This window comes from Myxine glutinosa, chromosome 9 (assembly GCF_964187855.1).
Source record: "Myxine glutinosa chromosome 9, kmMyxGlut1.1, whole genome shotgun sequence".
Classification (NCBI taxonomy): Eukaryota; Metazoa; Chordata; class Myxini; order Myxiniformes; family Myxinidae; genus Myxine; species Myxine glutinosa.
In genome coordinates this window covers 62,913,154-62,929,402 of record NC_136269.1, presented here as the reverse complement: position 1 = coordinate 62,929,402, position 16,249 = coordinate 62,913,154, and the positions used below count along the sequence as shown (strand labels likewise).

At 41.9% G+C, this 16,249-nt stretch overlaps 1 protein-coding gene across 1 annotated transcript in view; it reads right to left on the bottom strand.

Moving 5' to 3' along the window:
- Positions 1–538: 538 nt before the first annotated feature.
- Positions 539–16,249, bottom strand: part of YIPF4 (Yip1 domain family member 4) — a 29,855-nt gene continuing 14,144 nt past the window's right edge. Inside the window, exons 2-6 of the mRNA XM_068129079.2 lie at positions 13,192–13,348; positions 9,514–9,685; positions 5,132–5,209; positions 4,917–5,030; positions 539–2,567 (exon numbers count right to left, since the gene is read on the bottom strand). Coding sequence (XP_067985180.1) covers positions 2,430–2,567; positions 4,917–5,030; positions 5,132–5,209; positions 9,514–9,685; positions 13,192–13,348 — 659 coding nt within the window. The 3' untranslated portion in view covers positions 539–2,429. The remainder of the gene's footprint in view (positions 2,568–4,916; positions 5,031–5,131; positions 5,210–9,513; positions 9,686–13,191; positions 13,349–16,249) is intronic.

The window sequence follows — 16,249 nt, the reverse complement described above, 5'->3', positions numbered from 1 at the left end:
AAAATTTGGCACAGTCTATTCCAGGGCAAGACAAATATGTGCGTAAAGTATGGCGATTCTATGTGCAACGATGTAGACGTAGTACAGTGCACAAACAGACAAACAGACACACGGACCGATAAACCAACCAACCAACATAATTGCCGGAATCTGTTCCGGCAAGTAACAAACAAACGGACTCAAATGCAATACCCTCTCCTCTGGCGAGGGTAATAATGTAGAGCCTAGCCAGGATAATTGCCTCAGTGACCCCTCTAACATACTGGGGTTAGACATCAAAGTGAGCTGCATGGGGCACTAGATTAAAGTAGATCTGCATGTCGACCCACAGACACAGACGGATTACAAAATCCTCTCCTGGAATTTGGGGAATAGGTGATCCTACGTTGTGTTATTCACCACAAATAAAAGAAAAGCATGTATTTGATTCCAAGCACAGACAACTGTATTCGCTATTTTGTCAACAGCAACTGCACTGGTTTCATTTTGTGATAGTGATGGTTCAATGGTCCAAACAATTCAAGCAAACAAACGTGAGTTCAAGTCAGAGGAAAGGAAGCAAAAGCATTCATTCCTTTAATATTTACCAATACGACAGTCAACATTCCATTCATTGCACTTCTGCTAAATACAGCTGAGTTGTACGCTATGTACCTAGGAAATACCATCCAGATCAGTTTAAAATAAAACCTATTGAAATCAAACTAAAGGAGAAAATCTCCATTTTCCAAAATGAGATGTATTGTGAAAGTAAGTCTTAAGCAACAACAAAATATTCATAATGTGCAAATATTGTATGCAGTACAGTTATTGCAGCAAATTATCACACCATTAAACTGTTCCATTGAATCGTTGACCTGCGAACCCAGTACTAGCATTTCATCACCAATTAATAAGAGGTTTAAAATCTGGTATCTGCACATTTGGCTACGCCCTCCATATGTAAAATATACAAGGTGCTCGTGACATAAAAGGTAAGGGGAGGGGGGGGAAATAATTATTTTTTAAAGTACTACTGTAGTATAAAAAATCCACTACCATGTTATACTCCCCTATCATGGGGACCGCAAGGCTAACCCCCGCTCTTGCAGGGAAAATGGCCTTAAAATGCCTGTTGTTGTATGTTATACTCCCCTACCATTCAGTGACCAAAACACAACGAAAATGGTTATTTGTATATTACATTACCAAACTAGCAACTAGATTAGAAGTAGGCATACGGTACTCACCTCTGAGCTGTCTAGCCTGGGTTTCAATCTCAGCCCAGTGCTATAAACTGTCACCCTGATATATCGCATGCAGGATGATACATCGGTGTGTGCACCATTCATCAGCAGGGTGACAAACAGGGTGTCTCATCTGCTATCATTAGTTGATGGGCATTCAAGATCTCACAGCGTCTTTTGTGAAGAGAAGAGTTATCACTGGCACCCTGGACAAATTGCAAATTCCTGCTCAAATCCGTAGGGGCATAGTCAGTGGCACAACCATGCCTCAGTAATTATACAACGGGCAGGTTGAATTCAGAACTGAATCCCAATCCATTATACATTCACGGACAAATGGCAAACTTCCCCAATGCTCTTCGTAAAACATGACAGTTAAAAGAAAAATAACCGTTCCTTTCACGTCTACAGACACATAGGGCTGCTGATGCAGCATTCCTTGGCTAGGGGGGCACACTCCTGGATATGTCACCACTCTGACACAGGATACTCAAATGGCTCATTCTTGCCAGTAAACCTGTACTCATTTTGCCCGATCTCGAAAGGATGACAGGCTGAGTCAACCCACCTGGTGTTATTTAACGGCGCAGCAGGAGCCCAAACTCAAGACCCTAATATTTTAAGCCAGCCACCTTAACCATTAAGCCAAGTTCAGGCTTTGACAGAATTATACACAATATATATATATATAATATATATACACATTTGCATTTGAGATCCAACAATACGAATAGTGAACAAAACATTATGATAATGTGTATTATACTGTATTGTGTAGATGAAGTTTGATGGACAAACGGCAAATTGCAATGCATTTTACATCTGTACATTGTTCAAATCCCACACCTCCACGCAAATGTACTTACTGCATTATTTCTCTTCATTTTTTTCCAACATAGTAAACAATAATTATTAAATCAAAAGGGGGCTTCGACTATTCATTAGGCATGGAAGCAATATTTACCAGTCATCGTTTTTCCTGTAATTAGGTCAATTGTAGGAAATAATGGTAATTTCTGCTCTTTACCAATCCAAGGTGTGCTGCAACAAAATAATAAACAATATTCCCCATTACAATGTTTTAGATGCAAGGCGTGGAGTTCAAATCTATCAAGAAATTGTTTCGTATTTCTATCGCTATTTTTATACAATTGCGATACAACTTGTTTCGTCCGAAAAGACTTTCCAAGTCACGTTTTAAATTCAAGCTCCACTGTACAGTGAGAGAAAGTAAATGTACAACAGAAATATGGGATATATCAGAAGAGGTTTCTTGGCTTTGAACTCGGTGGCAACAAGCAAAGATGCTGCACTGTATGCAGACCAAAATACTCCAAATAACTGTGGAGGGAATTGTGAAGGCAAAAAGCACAGATTTCAATCAACAATAACATACAAAACACTGAGATCATGTACATTATATGTGGGAGAGATAATGCCGAAAAAGAAAATAGAGAAAGGTAAAGTTGGGGAGAAGGAGGTGAGGAGGGAATGTACAAGGAGGTAGGGTCAAAAATTTAACAATATGTGCATGTCAAGCTATTACGTTGTAATCAATATCAAATACACTTGGTACTTAATGTCGCAGTTGAGTTTTTGAAAAATGCGACTTTAAGCGAAACAACATAAAGTGAATCAAATTTTCCAATCTTACTATAATTCACCAAATGTCCGTCCGTCTGTCTGTCTGTCCGTTCGAAGGTACGGCAAAAACGGCTGAACCGATCGCAACGATATTTTGGGTGGGTAATCCTAGGGCCCCCTGGAGTGAAATAGGCTATATTGTTTTTCAAAGTTTTCCAAGTTTTCCAATTTTTTCAAACACGATGGAATAATATTTACCGATATGAACAGTGATGTGGCTTTTGTTGAAATTCTATGTACCAGGAAAGAGTAGATCGACTCCTGACGAACTCTTCCTAGATAAACGTGCGGCTCTGAAGTAACACGGCAGTGTGTGCAAAGCGACTGAGAAACAGGTGGAGCGGTCGCTTCCGTGTTACAGATTCGGCACGCACTCTTCACACATAAACGTGCGACTGAGAAAGACGTGTAGCGGCCGCTTCCGTTTTGCAGAATTCAATCTTTTTTCAAAATGGGCACCATGTACTGTTTAGATTTTGATGATTTGCGTGTGATATGATTCAACGGATGTTTATATGAATCGTTTAAAATAAATTTAAAAAGCCTTCAATTTCTGATATAGCCTTTTCCTTTTCTTTTTCCTTTTCATTTGGGCTTCCCAATTTAAGCCCCGCCCATGGGGCGGGTACCATTGCTTGTAACAATTAATGTCCAATTTGGAGCTCGGTTATTTTGATCATTTCTCGTCAGAAAAAAAAAACATTAAAAGTTGAAATACTCAACATGTATCATACATTCCTAAATTAAATATCATTTTTAAATAAAATAAATTTCTGGGTATAAATTTTACTTAGATAATACTAACTAGTGATGGGTGTGTAGATTGTTTGTCGAGGTGGGATGGGGTGGAGGGGTGAGTGGTGGAGTTAATGGGACAGACCAAAAGCTGTTCCGATAAATTCATCAAAAGAAAAAGAAAAAAAAACATTAAATATAAACATTATTATTATTAAACATTATTATTATTATTATTATTAAACAAACATTATTAAAACATCATTATTCTCCAGCATAAAAATGCTTTAAAACCTCGAGTTTAATTTCTAAAATAATTGTTTTTCTTTTCTTGCTGTCAGACTCACTTCTATCACATATGAACGTTTTTGACTCATGTTTACAAGGGACTAGCAAGGGTACTGGGTGTGGGCTGGTGTTATTCTAATCCTGTTGTGCCATTTTGGAGAAATCAAATTTTGATTTTTTTCTCTATTTTTTGTGAGGAACTAAAACACTTCCCTATACCCACCAAGGAATGGGGCCAGGGATCATTTAATATTTCCTTTCACATTGCGACAAAGGTTGAGGCATTATAAAGCAATGAAAAAAAGAATCCAAAATGTTCACAAATTTTTTTTGGGTTTTGCCTAAAACACTCCCCAACACTCACCGATTAACCTCTGAAAGTTTAACAAAGATCCATCTGGTCAACTCTGAGAAAAATGGCGACACACACACACTTAAAGGCTCTCATAGTATAGATTTTATGATTTCATCATAAAAATCCCTGGTGTTGGGCTGGTGGCTAGGGTGCCGGCTTAGGATCCTAGGATCCTGGGTTCGAATCTCGGTCGATCGCCGAATTAATGCCAGCAGGGTTGACTCAGCCTGTCATCCTTCCGAGGTCGGCTAATTGAGTACCAGTTCACTGGTAATTCCCTGTTTGTCGTTGAAGGCGGCAAAAAGGGTTGGCGTCAGGAAGGGCATCCGGCCGTAAAACATTGCTTCAAAAAGGGGACCAAAAAACAACAACTACCACGGTCCCCGAAAAGGCCAACCCCCGCTTTGCGGGGAAAAATGGCCTCTAAACGGTGGTTTTATACTTAAGACAGCATCAAAATGGTGTGGTTCAGCGTCTACCTGCCCCTCTACGTGTATGTGACACAAAGTAGTTTCCTGTCGCCTGCTGGCAAACAACGTAATAGTGAACGTCACTAATAAGGATATAATTATGTTCCATATTGTATCAGTGATGATAAAATGGAAAACGATAACTGAATCAAAGGTAAGTGAAGAATTACTGTACATGCATCATCACCATGAACTCACCTTCACCAGAAGAGTTACAACTTCAAACGAGTTTGCAATCAGCAATATTGGAACTATTACAATCAAAGGTAATAGTGAGTAGCCAATGACGCCAACAACTTGTCCATAGCTGACCTAAAAATTAATAATTAAACAATAAAGTCACAAGAATTGCAATTTCAAAAAACAATAGAAAGGAGAAAAAAAGCCTTTCAATGAGGAAACAAAGTACTTACCTCCCCACCCAACACCCTTGCCAACAGGAAGATTGTCAATGAACCAAATAACCAGATCGTAATGATCCACGACACCACCTGAATCAAATTCATATATTAAAAAAGTAAAATTTCTTACAAGGGTTTGTTCTAAATTTGATGAGAAACATTAATATGGTAAAAAGGTTATGACCCAGACAGACACACTGACACACAGAAGCTATTGTAAAACCCTGTCTCCCACTGCATGGGCGGACAGGCTAACAAACCAAAAATATATTACATGTTATCAAATGCTGTGCCATCTCAGATAAAAGTGGCATTCAAAAGATTATTTTCATCAAATCAAAACTTACACACCAATTAATTTATCAACAAAACTAGAAAGTTCATAGAACACCTTATCCCGCGCTGTCTTGATTTATACCAACCGAAAACAAGGACATGAGCGGGGTCTAAAAAAAAAAAAAAAACACCGTTTAGAGGCCATTTAGAGCGGGGTCTACGAGTGGCAAATGTGATTTGTCGTAATAAAGTAAAATTACGTAATATTTTGTCAAAGTACTGCTAAATGGAAGGGTTTTGAAAGTGCTAAAAAGGCAATTTGTGTTCTAGTGTTCAAGTATATAATTAAATTGAAATAAAATAAAGATTTAAATTTTGTCATATACATTTTTTTTTTTGATTTACCACCGTTGCTGCTGCGTCTTTACACCACCTTGCAGCGTCTATATGGATTGAACGACTCCAGAAGCGTGCACTCCGTTTTATTGTGTACCATCTGTTCAGTCCTACGTGCAACAACCTAGTCATTTTGATATACAAGTGTTGAGTGAACGCAGGAATGAGCTTCTCTAGCATTTTGGACTTTGTCTTCTAAAGTCTGATCGTCACCATGACATTCTTCCTTCTACCCAACGATCTATGTCTCAATATAATATTCAACTCAGAAATGCTGAACATCTTGATCTACCTCAGGGTAACACTCAAAGGTACAAAAATTCAACAATTCCTTTTTTGACCAAAATGCTTAATTTTGTTATGTCGGTGTATATATATATCAATTACGTGTATAATATTTGTTTGAATTGTGTTTTAATTTACTTTGTGGTCTTGGTGTTTTTACATTTGTTTTGACTTTTTTAAAATCTCATCTGAGTTGTATATTGAGTGTATTTGTTATTTGTGTTTGTGTAATATTGTGATTATTATGTTGTGTGTCTTATTTATTATAATTATTTTGTAATTTTCCTTGCTATTCCAATGTCAACCTTTTATCTACCAGTTTTCTGACTGTCTTTACCAAGGATGCTTTTATTAATAAACCGAAATGATTGATTGATTGACCTTATTTAACATGTTACATTCGTTCTTTGTGTCCTTTATGATGTACTTAAAAACGCAGTTTCCTGATTGGAATGATTTTCACTCCTCTCAGGCCATGTGTGATCCCATCCAGATGAATTCATAGCCAAAGTACTGCTATATTACAGGTTTGTTTTCAAATTCCTGTCCAAAGTTGAAACTGTTCATTGAAAAGAGCAATGTTGTTGAAAAGAACAACATTCAATTGAAATTAACTTGTTCTTCGATCATAAACAGACGTTTGTGGACAGACAAACAGACAGACAGAAATGAACCAAATGCTTAACCCCGCTTTTTGTTTCACATGTATGGGGTGGTAAATACAGTACCACTAATCGAGTCCGTAGTCCCAAGTAGGCATTGTAGCATATCTCAAAACAGGCCTAGTGAAAGCAAGCACACTGAGGAATACGTGCAGATAACTTTAAAGTAAACCATATTGGAGTCACAAAGTCAACTTGTTCTCAAGCTAAGTGCCTTCAGAAAGTATTCGCGCCCTTTGACTTTTTTCAAATTTTGTTGTGTTACAGCCTGAACTTAAAATGGATTAAACGCAGTTTTTTGGCACTGACCCACACATAATATCCTATGATGTCAAAGTGGAATTTTTTTTAATAGAAATTTTTACAAAATAAAAAAAGTAAAAGCTGAAATGTCTAGAGTCAATAAGCATTCAACCCTTATGATACTCTGCATTCAAATTGAGCTAAGCTGCATTCAATTTCCTTTGATCATCCTTGAAACGTCTTTACAACTTGATTGGAGTCCACGTTTGGCCAAATTAATTGATTGGACATGATTTAGAAAGAAACACACCTTTCTATATAAAGGTCCCACAGCTGACAGTGCATGTCAGAGCAGAAACTGTACTACGAAGTCCAAGGAACAGTCTGTATAACAACGAAATATAATTGTGAGGAGGTATAGATCTGGCACAGGGTATAAAAGAATTTATCGAGTGTTGAAAATTCCCAAGAGTACAGTGAGCTCCATCATTAGGAAATGGAAAGAATATGGAACTGCACAGACTCTTACTAGAGCTGGCCATTCGACCAAACTGAACAACCGGGCAAGAAGGAACTTGGTCAGTGAGGTGACCAAGAACCCAATGACCACTCTGACAGAACTACAGAGTTCCTTGGCTGAGATAGGAGAACCTGCCAGAAGGACAACAGTTTCTGCAGCCCTTCACAAATCTAGGCTTCATGAGAGAGTGGCCAGACAGAAGCCACTCTTGAGAAAAAGGCACATGACAGCACACCTGGAATTTGCAAACATAGGGGCAATACCCCTGGGCGCTCACCTGGTATAATAAAGCAGTATACTACACTGACTAAAGGTATTTTAAACAGTATCATGGAATTTTTAACTAATTTCAATGGAAGACAGGGCAGCATGTACAATCATACTAACGAAATCATAAGACTTTAAACAGACAAACAAAAAAATACCTATTTTGGGAGGCAACCTATCTCCCCTCCCTCCCCTCCCCCCCCCCCCTCCCTCCTCCATCGACTACCTTAGACCCCTATTTTTTTTAATGCTGAGTACAAACTTTGGTACACCACGGGTGGTGAAGGTTGTGGTAAAGTTTCATCGGAATTGCATGTGTAGTTTCTGAGAAGAAAACAAATACCTATTTTGGGGGGCAACCCCCCCCCCCCCCCCCCCACCCCCGTACACCCCCTAAGGGGCAGATTTTTTTTAATGCAGTGAACAAACTTGTCAAAACATAACATATATAATTTGTGCCAAATTTGGTCGCAATCCCATGAGTGGTTTTGGAGAAGAAGTTTCAAGTGTTTACGGATGGACTGACGGACGGACGCGCCATCGCATAAGCTCCCCTGAACTTCGTTCCAGGTGAGCTAAAAAGTCACGTGAAAGAGTCTGAGAGCATGAGGCAAAAGATTCTGTGGTCTGATGAGACAAAAACGAGCATATCTCATCGAGCATATCTCATCACCCATCTAACACCATCCCTATCATGAAGCATGGTGGTGGCAGCATCATGCTATGGGGCTGCTTTTCAGCGACAGGGAATGGGAGACATGTAAGGATAGAGGGAACAATTAATGGATCCAAATACAGGAAAAAGTTTGAGGAGAACCTGCTTCAGAGTGCAAAAGACCTTAGATTGTGGTGAAGATTTATGTTCCAACTGGACAATGACCCAAAGCATACAACCAAAGCAACACTGGAATGGCTTCAGAACAAGAATGTGAAAGTCCTTGAGTGGCCCAGCCAAAGCCCAGACTTGAATTCCATTGAGAAACTGTGGAAAGACTTGAAGATTGCTGTTCACCGACGCTCCCCATCCAACTTGAAAGATCTTGAGCAAATCTGCAAGGAAGAATGGGAGCAACTCCCCAAATCCAGATGTGCAAAGCTGATACAGACATACGCAAGAAGACTCGAAGCTGTAACTACTGCCAAAGGCACTTCTACCAAGTATTGAATCAGGGCGTTGAATACTTATGCAAATTAGATATTTTTGTATTTCACTATTTTATCTTTTTAATTAAAAAAAAAATTCCACTTTGAGATTATGGGGATTATGTGTATATCAGTGACAAAAAATATCTCAACTTAATCAATTTAAAATTGAGGCTGCAAGAACAAAATGTGAAAAAGTCAAGGGGTGTGAATACTTTCTGAAGGCACTGTAGATGTCAAAATGTTAAGGTTATTCTCGCCAACTTCGTTGAACTGTGCTAAAAGCCGAACGGGGCACTATATATAAAAGTTGGAATGCATAAGGACTTGCACACACGAGCATTAGCATGAGCATGCACGCATGTGCACACACGCACACCCCAAGTTCTACAATACCCACACCCATCTCCTTAAGAATGGATGATGCTAAAAAAGTAACGTCCTGTTTGTTGTCTTTCCCATACACCCCTGGGGGCATCAACATGCTCACGATATATCATAAATGTTTGTTAATAAATTTTTCATTCACAGAACAAATAAACCCAAAATTCCACAACCACCACAATGACTAGAACACCAGCACTAAAACCAGTCAAACATACCCGAAACTGGCCGTACAGGGAGACCATGGAGAAAAACAGTACAACTGCCAAAGGTCCCCAGAAATCTGGATTGTCCCGCACCACCTGTCGATTGAAGCCAAGGGATGGCAGTGGCATCAGCACACAGCGCAGCTTGTAGTATATATCTTTGAGATCAATGTCCAGTTCTTCCCTGAAAGAAGAACCCAGTGGGAGGGGGGGGGGGGGGGGGTGGGGAAAGATAACATTTAATCATTAAAGTGCTTCAATTATATACAACACACACACACACACACACACACACACACACACACACACACACACACACACACACACACACACACACACACACACACACACACACACACACACACACACACACACCACCATTGCGATGATGAAAATAGTGTACATGTTTAAACATCATGAAGTTTTAACTTTTAAAGTTTCTGGTGTACCAGCAGCATTCTAGTTTTCATCAAATGGAAAGCAATGGAAGGAGAACTTTATTAAGAAAGTTTGGTGACCAGACTCAATGATGTAATGGTTAGAGTGTCTACTCCGAATCTGGAAGGTCAGTGGTTCGAACCCAACCCTGAGTGAGTCATACCAAAAACTAAAAATGGAACTTGCTGCTGTCTTTATGCTCAGTATTTAAAGGATAAAGAATGGATAAACAGCTATAGGTTGGCAACCATTGCACAGACCTGATTGACCGAGCCTCCCCCTACGTTGAAGCTCCGCTGTTTGTGCAGACGGGTGTTTATGTAATTAAACCACCAGCCCCCTTAAACTTGTTTGGTTTTCATGTTTTTAAATACTTTCTTTAAACGAAACTTTACGAATACTTACGAAACGAATACGAAACGAATACTTTTTAAAATACTTTAATACTTTAAATACCAGCCTGGTGTTGGCTTAGCGGTTAGGGTGCCGGTTTGGGATCCTAGGATCCTGGGTTCGAATCCCGGTTGATCGCTGAATTAACGCCAGGGGGGTTGACTCAGCCTGTCATCCTTCCGAGGTCGGCAAATTGAGTACCAGCTTGCTGGGATGAATGATCCCGGTGTGTACCCCGGCCTAGAATAGGTACACCGTATCCCTGCGCATCGTAAGAGGCGACCAAGGGTTGGCGTCAGGAAGGGCATCCGGCCATAAAACATTGCCTCAAACAGGGAACCATGATTGTCATGGGGCTCGCAAGGCTAACCCCCGCTCTAGCGGGGAAAATGGCCTTATTTTTTTTCTTTTTTTGTTTTGTATACAAGATCGAGGCTCGTGAAAGAGCGAACATTAATCACACAGAAAGACAAACAGACACATAAAACAAATAACATCGGGAGCGGTAGACAAGATGGGGAGAGAGAGGGAAGGACACAAACACAACATTTGAGAGCAGGGACCGAGAGACATGGAGACATCGAGAGAACTGTGGGAGGGAGAGGGCTTTGGGGGGAGGCATGGGAAGGGGGGGGGGGGGGTGGGAGAGGTATAAAACATATGGACACTGCCAGGACTTCCAGGAAAGAAGTTGGAATTTCAAACAAGGTGGATCTGGGGTGAATTAGTGGGGGTAGAAAAGATCAAGGTTTTGGATGGGGGAAGATAAGAGATGGTGGAGACCAGCTGTTTTAAAGACCTGGAGGGAGGAGTGTGATTGAAGTGAGTGTGGGAGTTTGTTCCAGAGGCGGGAGAAAAGAGGAATGAAAGAGTGAAGGTGAGCAGAGAGCCGAGATTTCGGCAGTTTAACCATCAGAGGGTGGCTGGCAGATCTTGTGCGACCTGTAGGAATATTTGGCCTTAAAACGATCATTCATTCATTCATTCAAATACTTTCAATTTTTGGATAACAGTCTTTCCTTAATTTAAAATTATGTTAAATTATAATACAGGTAACCAACCACATATCTGGGAACCTTTGGACCGAAGGGTTGCCATTTTTCAGGATATCCCGGTTTTCAGGATAAAAGACTAAGAATCGAAGGATTTTGGACTGTTTTTGACAATAAAAGAAATACAGTACATATACACTGTGTTAATTGATTAGATTATATGCCTTGCCGCGTAACACCACCCCGTGGATTACTATCACACTGTAATACTCTGTTCATGTATATCCATGATCACCTCGGACACAGATGCAGTCAGATATGTAACATGGCTTATTTGAGTTAACACCGAGTGTGTGTTCTGTGATATAAGCATCTGAAACACACCAGGCCGTCATTTTTATTTATTTATTATCATTATAATAATCATTAATTTATCAATGATTTTTGGACTTAAATTTTGGGGGTCTGTAACGTATCTCATTGACTTTCATGTTATAAACTGTTTGGTGTTTGCGATTTCGCCATTCACGGAGGATTACAGGAATGTAATGCCAGAGGATGGGCGAGGTTTTACCGTATATCACAAGCAGGACAGATAAAATAGTAGATCTCAGTGTACTTTTACATGAATTGCAAGGACAGCAGTCGACAATGGACAAACACATATATGGTAAATGGGATTTTAGTCTGGGTTCCCTGCATCATGTGGCATAGGAGTCAGTTGAGACCACGAGCAGGTAATCTATGTAGTATGTCCTCATATAAAAACTACAACACTTCATGATCTTCGATTACCTAAAAGGATAAAAATGTGCCCGTAATTTTTTCGGTATTTCTACTTGACCTTTTGACGCCATCCTTGGGCCTCAGGGCTGGGGGAAAATGATCATGCTCTCGCACCTTCTTGCCATTTGGTGATCATAACTACTACGTAGTGTGTTCAAAAAGTATCCGACCTTTATTTTTCGTGCGTTAAAAAAAAAGAAGCTAGGGAGGCGTTGATTGGTGCACGTATGTAGGCGATCCTAATGCGCACGCGTGAATTTTTTCCACCTGCAGAAGCTGTCATTCGACGGCAGACCGCCGATGAGTGAGGACATGTAAGTGAGCACCGTAGGATTTTCGTTTTTGACAAAATGACGGGAAAACTTGAACAACGCTACTGCATCAAATTTTGTGTTTTTTGGCCTCGGGGATGTTGGATGCTTCCATTGTGATGACTGCAACTTGGTTTCTGGGTCGTACCCATAAACCCAGGACTCATCGCCAGTGATCACTGTGTTGAGGAAGCTGGGATCGCTGTTCACAGTCTGCAGCATGTCCTGTGCGATCTCCAAACGGAGTTGCTTCTGCTCAATCGTTAGCAGCTTTGGTACGAACTTCGCTGAGATTCTCCTGAAGCCCAAATCCTCCTTCATAATGGAATGAACGGTGTTGAATCTTGCGGTTCGTTTCCACTTGGGAATCGCCAAGCTTTACACAAAATTTGATGCAGTAGCGTTGTTCAAGTTTTTCCGTCATTTTGTCAAAAACGAAAATCCGACGGCTCTCACTTACATGTCCTCACTCATCGGCGGTCTGCCGTCGAATGACAGCTTCTGCAGGTGGGAAAAAATTCACGCGTGCGCATTAGGATCGCCTACATACGTGCACCAATCAACGCCTCCCTAGCTTCTTTTTTTTTTACGCACGAAAAATAAAGGTCGGATACTTTTTGAACACAGTAGTAAGTTAGGTGAATTGCTGCACAACCGTTTAGGAAGAGATAGCGTGACAGACAGAGAGAGCAGATTACAATTACCCCCCACACTCCCCTCCCCCAACCAGTTTTTTTTTGTAATCGTGGTGACAACAACAGGAGTCTTACAGCAGGGGTTTTTGGCTGTCTGGGTCATCTCCGTCTTCCACCTCAAGTAACCAACCATATCCCTTCTTCTGAAGAAATGCCGCAGTTGTCGATTGCTGCTGAGCATCTTCACCGAGCATCAGCTTCACATCCGTGGAAGCTATATTCCCACTGACATCTGATACACAAAACATCACACCACAAACATGATGTTATTGCTCATTACATCTGCTTAACATCAAAATAAAACGGTTATGTAAAGTCAGAGCAGAATATGCCATTTTAACGTTAATGGCAATACAAGTATACAGGTTGTGGTAATTGATCGACAATACTCATTATGATGTACCACAGTCTGTTACAGAGCGCCAGTGCTGCCAGAGCACTTTATTGGCAAAGGTTTTACTTGGTGGTGTGCCATAGCCTTCGCAGTCAGTGGTTAGGGCAGATATTTGGAACTTAGTCATGGTGTTGGCGATAGCTCGCCTACTCTTTGTGAAGGACACTACGGGATATTTAGCGTCCACCAACTAATGCCAGCAGACCTGGTTTAACGTCCATCCGATGGACACATTGATGAATCACCCTGTCTGTGAAACACCAGGATGAAAGTTTATAGGTCGGTCAAGACTCAAACTCAGGCTAGACAGCTGACGAGTGTGCATACCTGTAGGCCATCCTGCCAGCCCTAGATAACAATACAGATCGGCCCCGTATAACCGAACGTTCACTTCAAAGTCTATAATCAGGTGGGGAACAAAGATCCGCTACAAGTCGCAACGTTACGCTTTCAAGTTGCTCAATTCATTTAAATCACTCAAAATGATACCATTGACTGATAAAAAGAGATTTATCAGAAGAAGAAAAGATAGGCACACCAACAGTCTTTAGGTAATTATTCAAGGTCAAACTAAACCATTCAAGGTCAACCTAAACCAGTCAAACTCCACCACACTATAAGCAAGCTTCATAACCATCTCCGATTAATGTACAACTGTACATGCTATTTATTTACACTTTTATATTAAAGCAACATTTAAATATATATTGTTGCGGATATGGGACTTGGCCTCAATATCCGCTTGTAAATACTCCCCTATTTCCCCAATACTCCCCAACTATCCCCAATCCCCCATTCCCTAGTCCCATTGCCTGTAAATAACACTCTGTAGAACCGACCTTCCCCTTTTTCCCCCATTAAATGTCGTGCCCAGGTCCACCGCATCTCACGTAGACAACTTTCGGACATCTTGCTAGTTATTCTTAGTCTATGTCAGTTAAGGACTCGTTTCCATTAATTCTGACTCTTCGTTGCACCAGAATGTGATTATATGGCACCAGTAGTGAGTTTAGGACCTTCCCATACCTCCTCCCATCTTCTTCCCCAAACAACAACTACAAACAACAACTACAACAACAACTACAACAACAACTACAACAACTACAACAACGGCGCGGCGCGGGGGAGTGTGCGTCCTCACACCGGCTCGGTTAGCCGCCATTGACCATGCGCTCCGACGGGGTTACCACGAAGGGGCTCCCTGTCAGCCCCTCGTCAAGGGCGGAGCCGGTAACCCCCCCGCACGCACCCAATGAGAAGCAACGGACCGATTCCATCTGGGGCGGAGCTAACTAGCCGAGGGCGTGTCACTCCCCGCCGGATATACGCGGCCACTTACCGGACGTGACGTCAGATGCGCCCCCGACTGAAGAAGACAAGTCGCGACCTCCAAGCGCTGAGCGAGCTCCACGCATCGACCCGGTATTGCAGTACCTCCGAGAACGGTGCACCCCCTCCGAGAACGGTGCACCTTGAGCCATCGACGGCCCGCTTTCCTTGCCATCAATCCCCGTGCGAGTCAGTTTTTGTCCTGTTTATCTGTCGTCTGTCGGGGCTATTATAAGAGTGTGTCTAAGTGCCTGTCTTCCTATGCTGTCCCTCTTGTCGTTGTAATCTGACCTTCCGCCCTAATATAACCTCCTCCGGAGGTCTTGAGAACTGAACCCTTGGTGTCGTGTCATTTTAATCCAGCCGTTGTGTCTTTTCCATCATCGATTTAGCATAGCGCGATTTAGTCAACGTTCGAGTATAATCGGGTAACTTGTGCGGACACGGCGGCCATTCCGCTCGGCCCACCCTAACATCAAAGTCGTGTCTGTAACAATTGGTGTCAGGAGTGTCGGATTCGGACCTGGGACTAAATTTATTAGGCCCAAATTTTGGAACACCAATTGTACCACTAGGGTAACAATTGGTGTTGGGGAGGTAGAATTCGATCCGGAGCGCGTTTCCCGCTCGAAATTATAACGGCGAAATTTGAATTTGTTTTACGAAAATAAAAACCCGAATTTTGAAAGTCGCGCTATGGCGGATCAAGACAGCTGGGTTCCGGTAGAGGAGAGTGAGGCAGGGTCGGTCCAGGACCAAATTGAGGGACGCGAGGAGAGCGAAGCAGCGAGGGTAGCAGACGCACAGATTAGCGTCGTTGCGCCCGACATGGCGGGTGCGCAAAATGGCGCCTCGCTGGTCACCGCGCCCGCGACCGTGGCAGCGCCCCTGGTGGATTCGAACCTTTTCCTCCTGCAAATGAGGGCCCTTATGGAACAAATGGGTGAGCAATTGGGAGACCAAATTAGAGGTTTGAAAAGCAGTATGGGACAAATGGGGAACCGGATGGATGCTCAGGGTGAGCAATTGGGGGTAATGAGGGACGAAGCGAGGGGTACCGGTGAGGGGTTAGGCAACGGGATAAAAGAGGTGAGAAATGGGTTAAAGGGGGTAGAAAACAGAATGGCCGCTCAAGAGAATCAAATGGAAGGGATGCAAAAGGGGTTAGAGGGGGTAGAAAATAGAATGGCTGCCCAGGAGAATCAGATAGAGGGAGTGAAAAATGGGTTAGAGGGGTTAGAAAACAGGATGGAAGGCAAATTGAGGGACATGAGGGACCAAGCGGAAAGGGAAGTTAACCAAATGGGGCAGCAGATAGAGGGGGTCAGAATGGGGGTAGAAACCAAACTGGATGCTCACAGGGAGGAAATGGAGCAGATGAGGGTGGCATCTGGGCAGGAGATGCAAGTG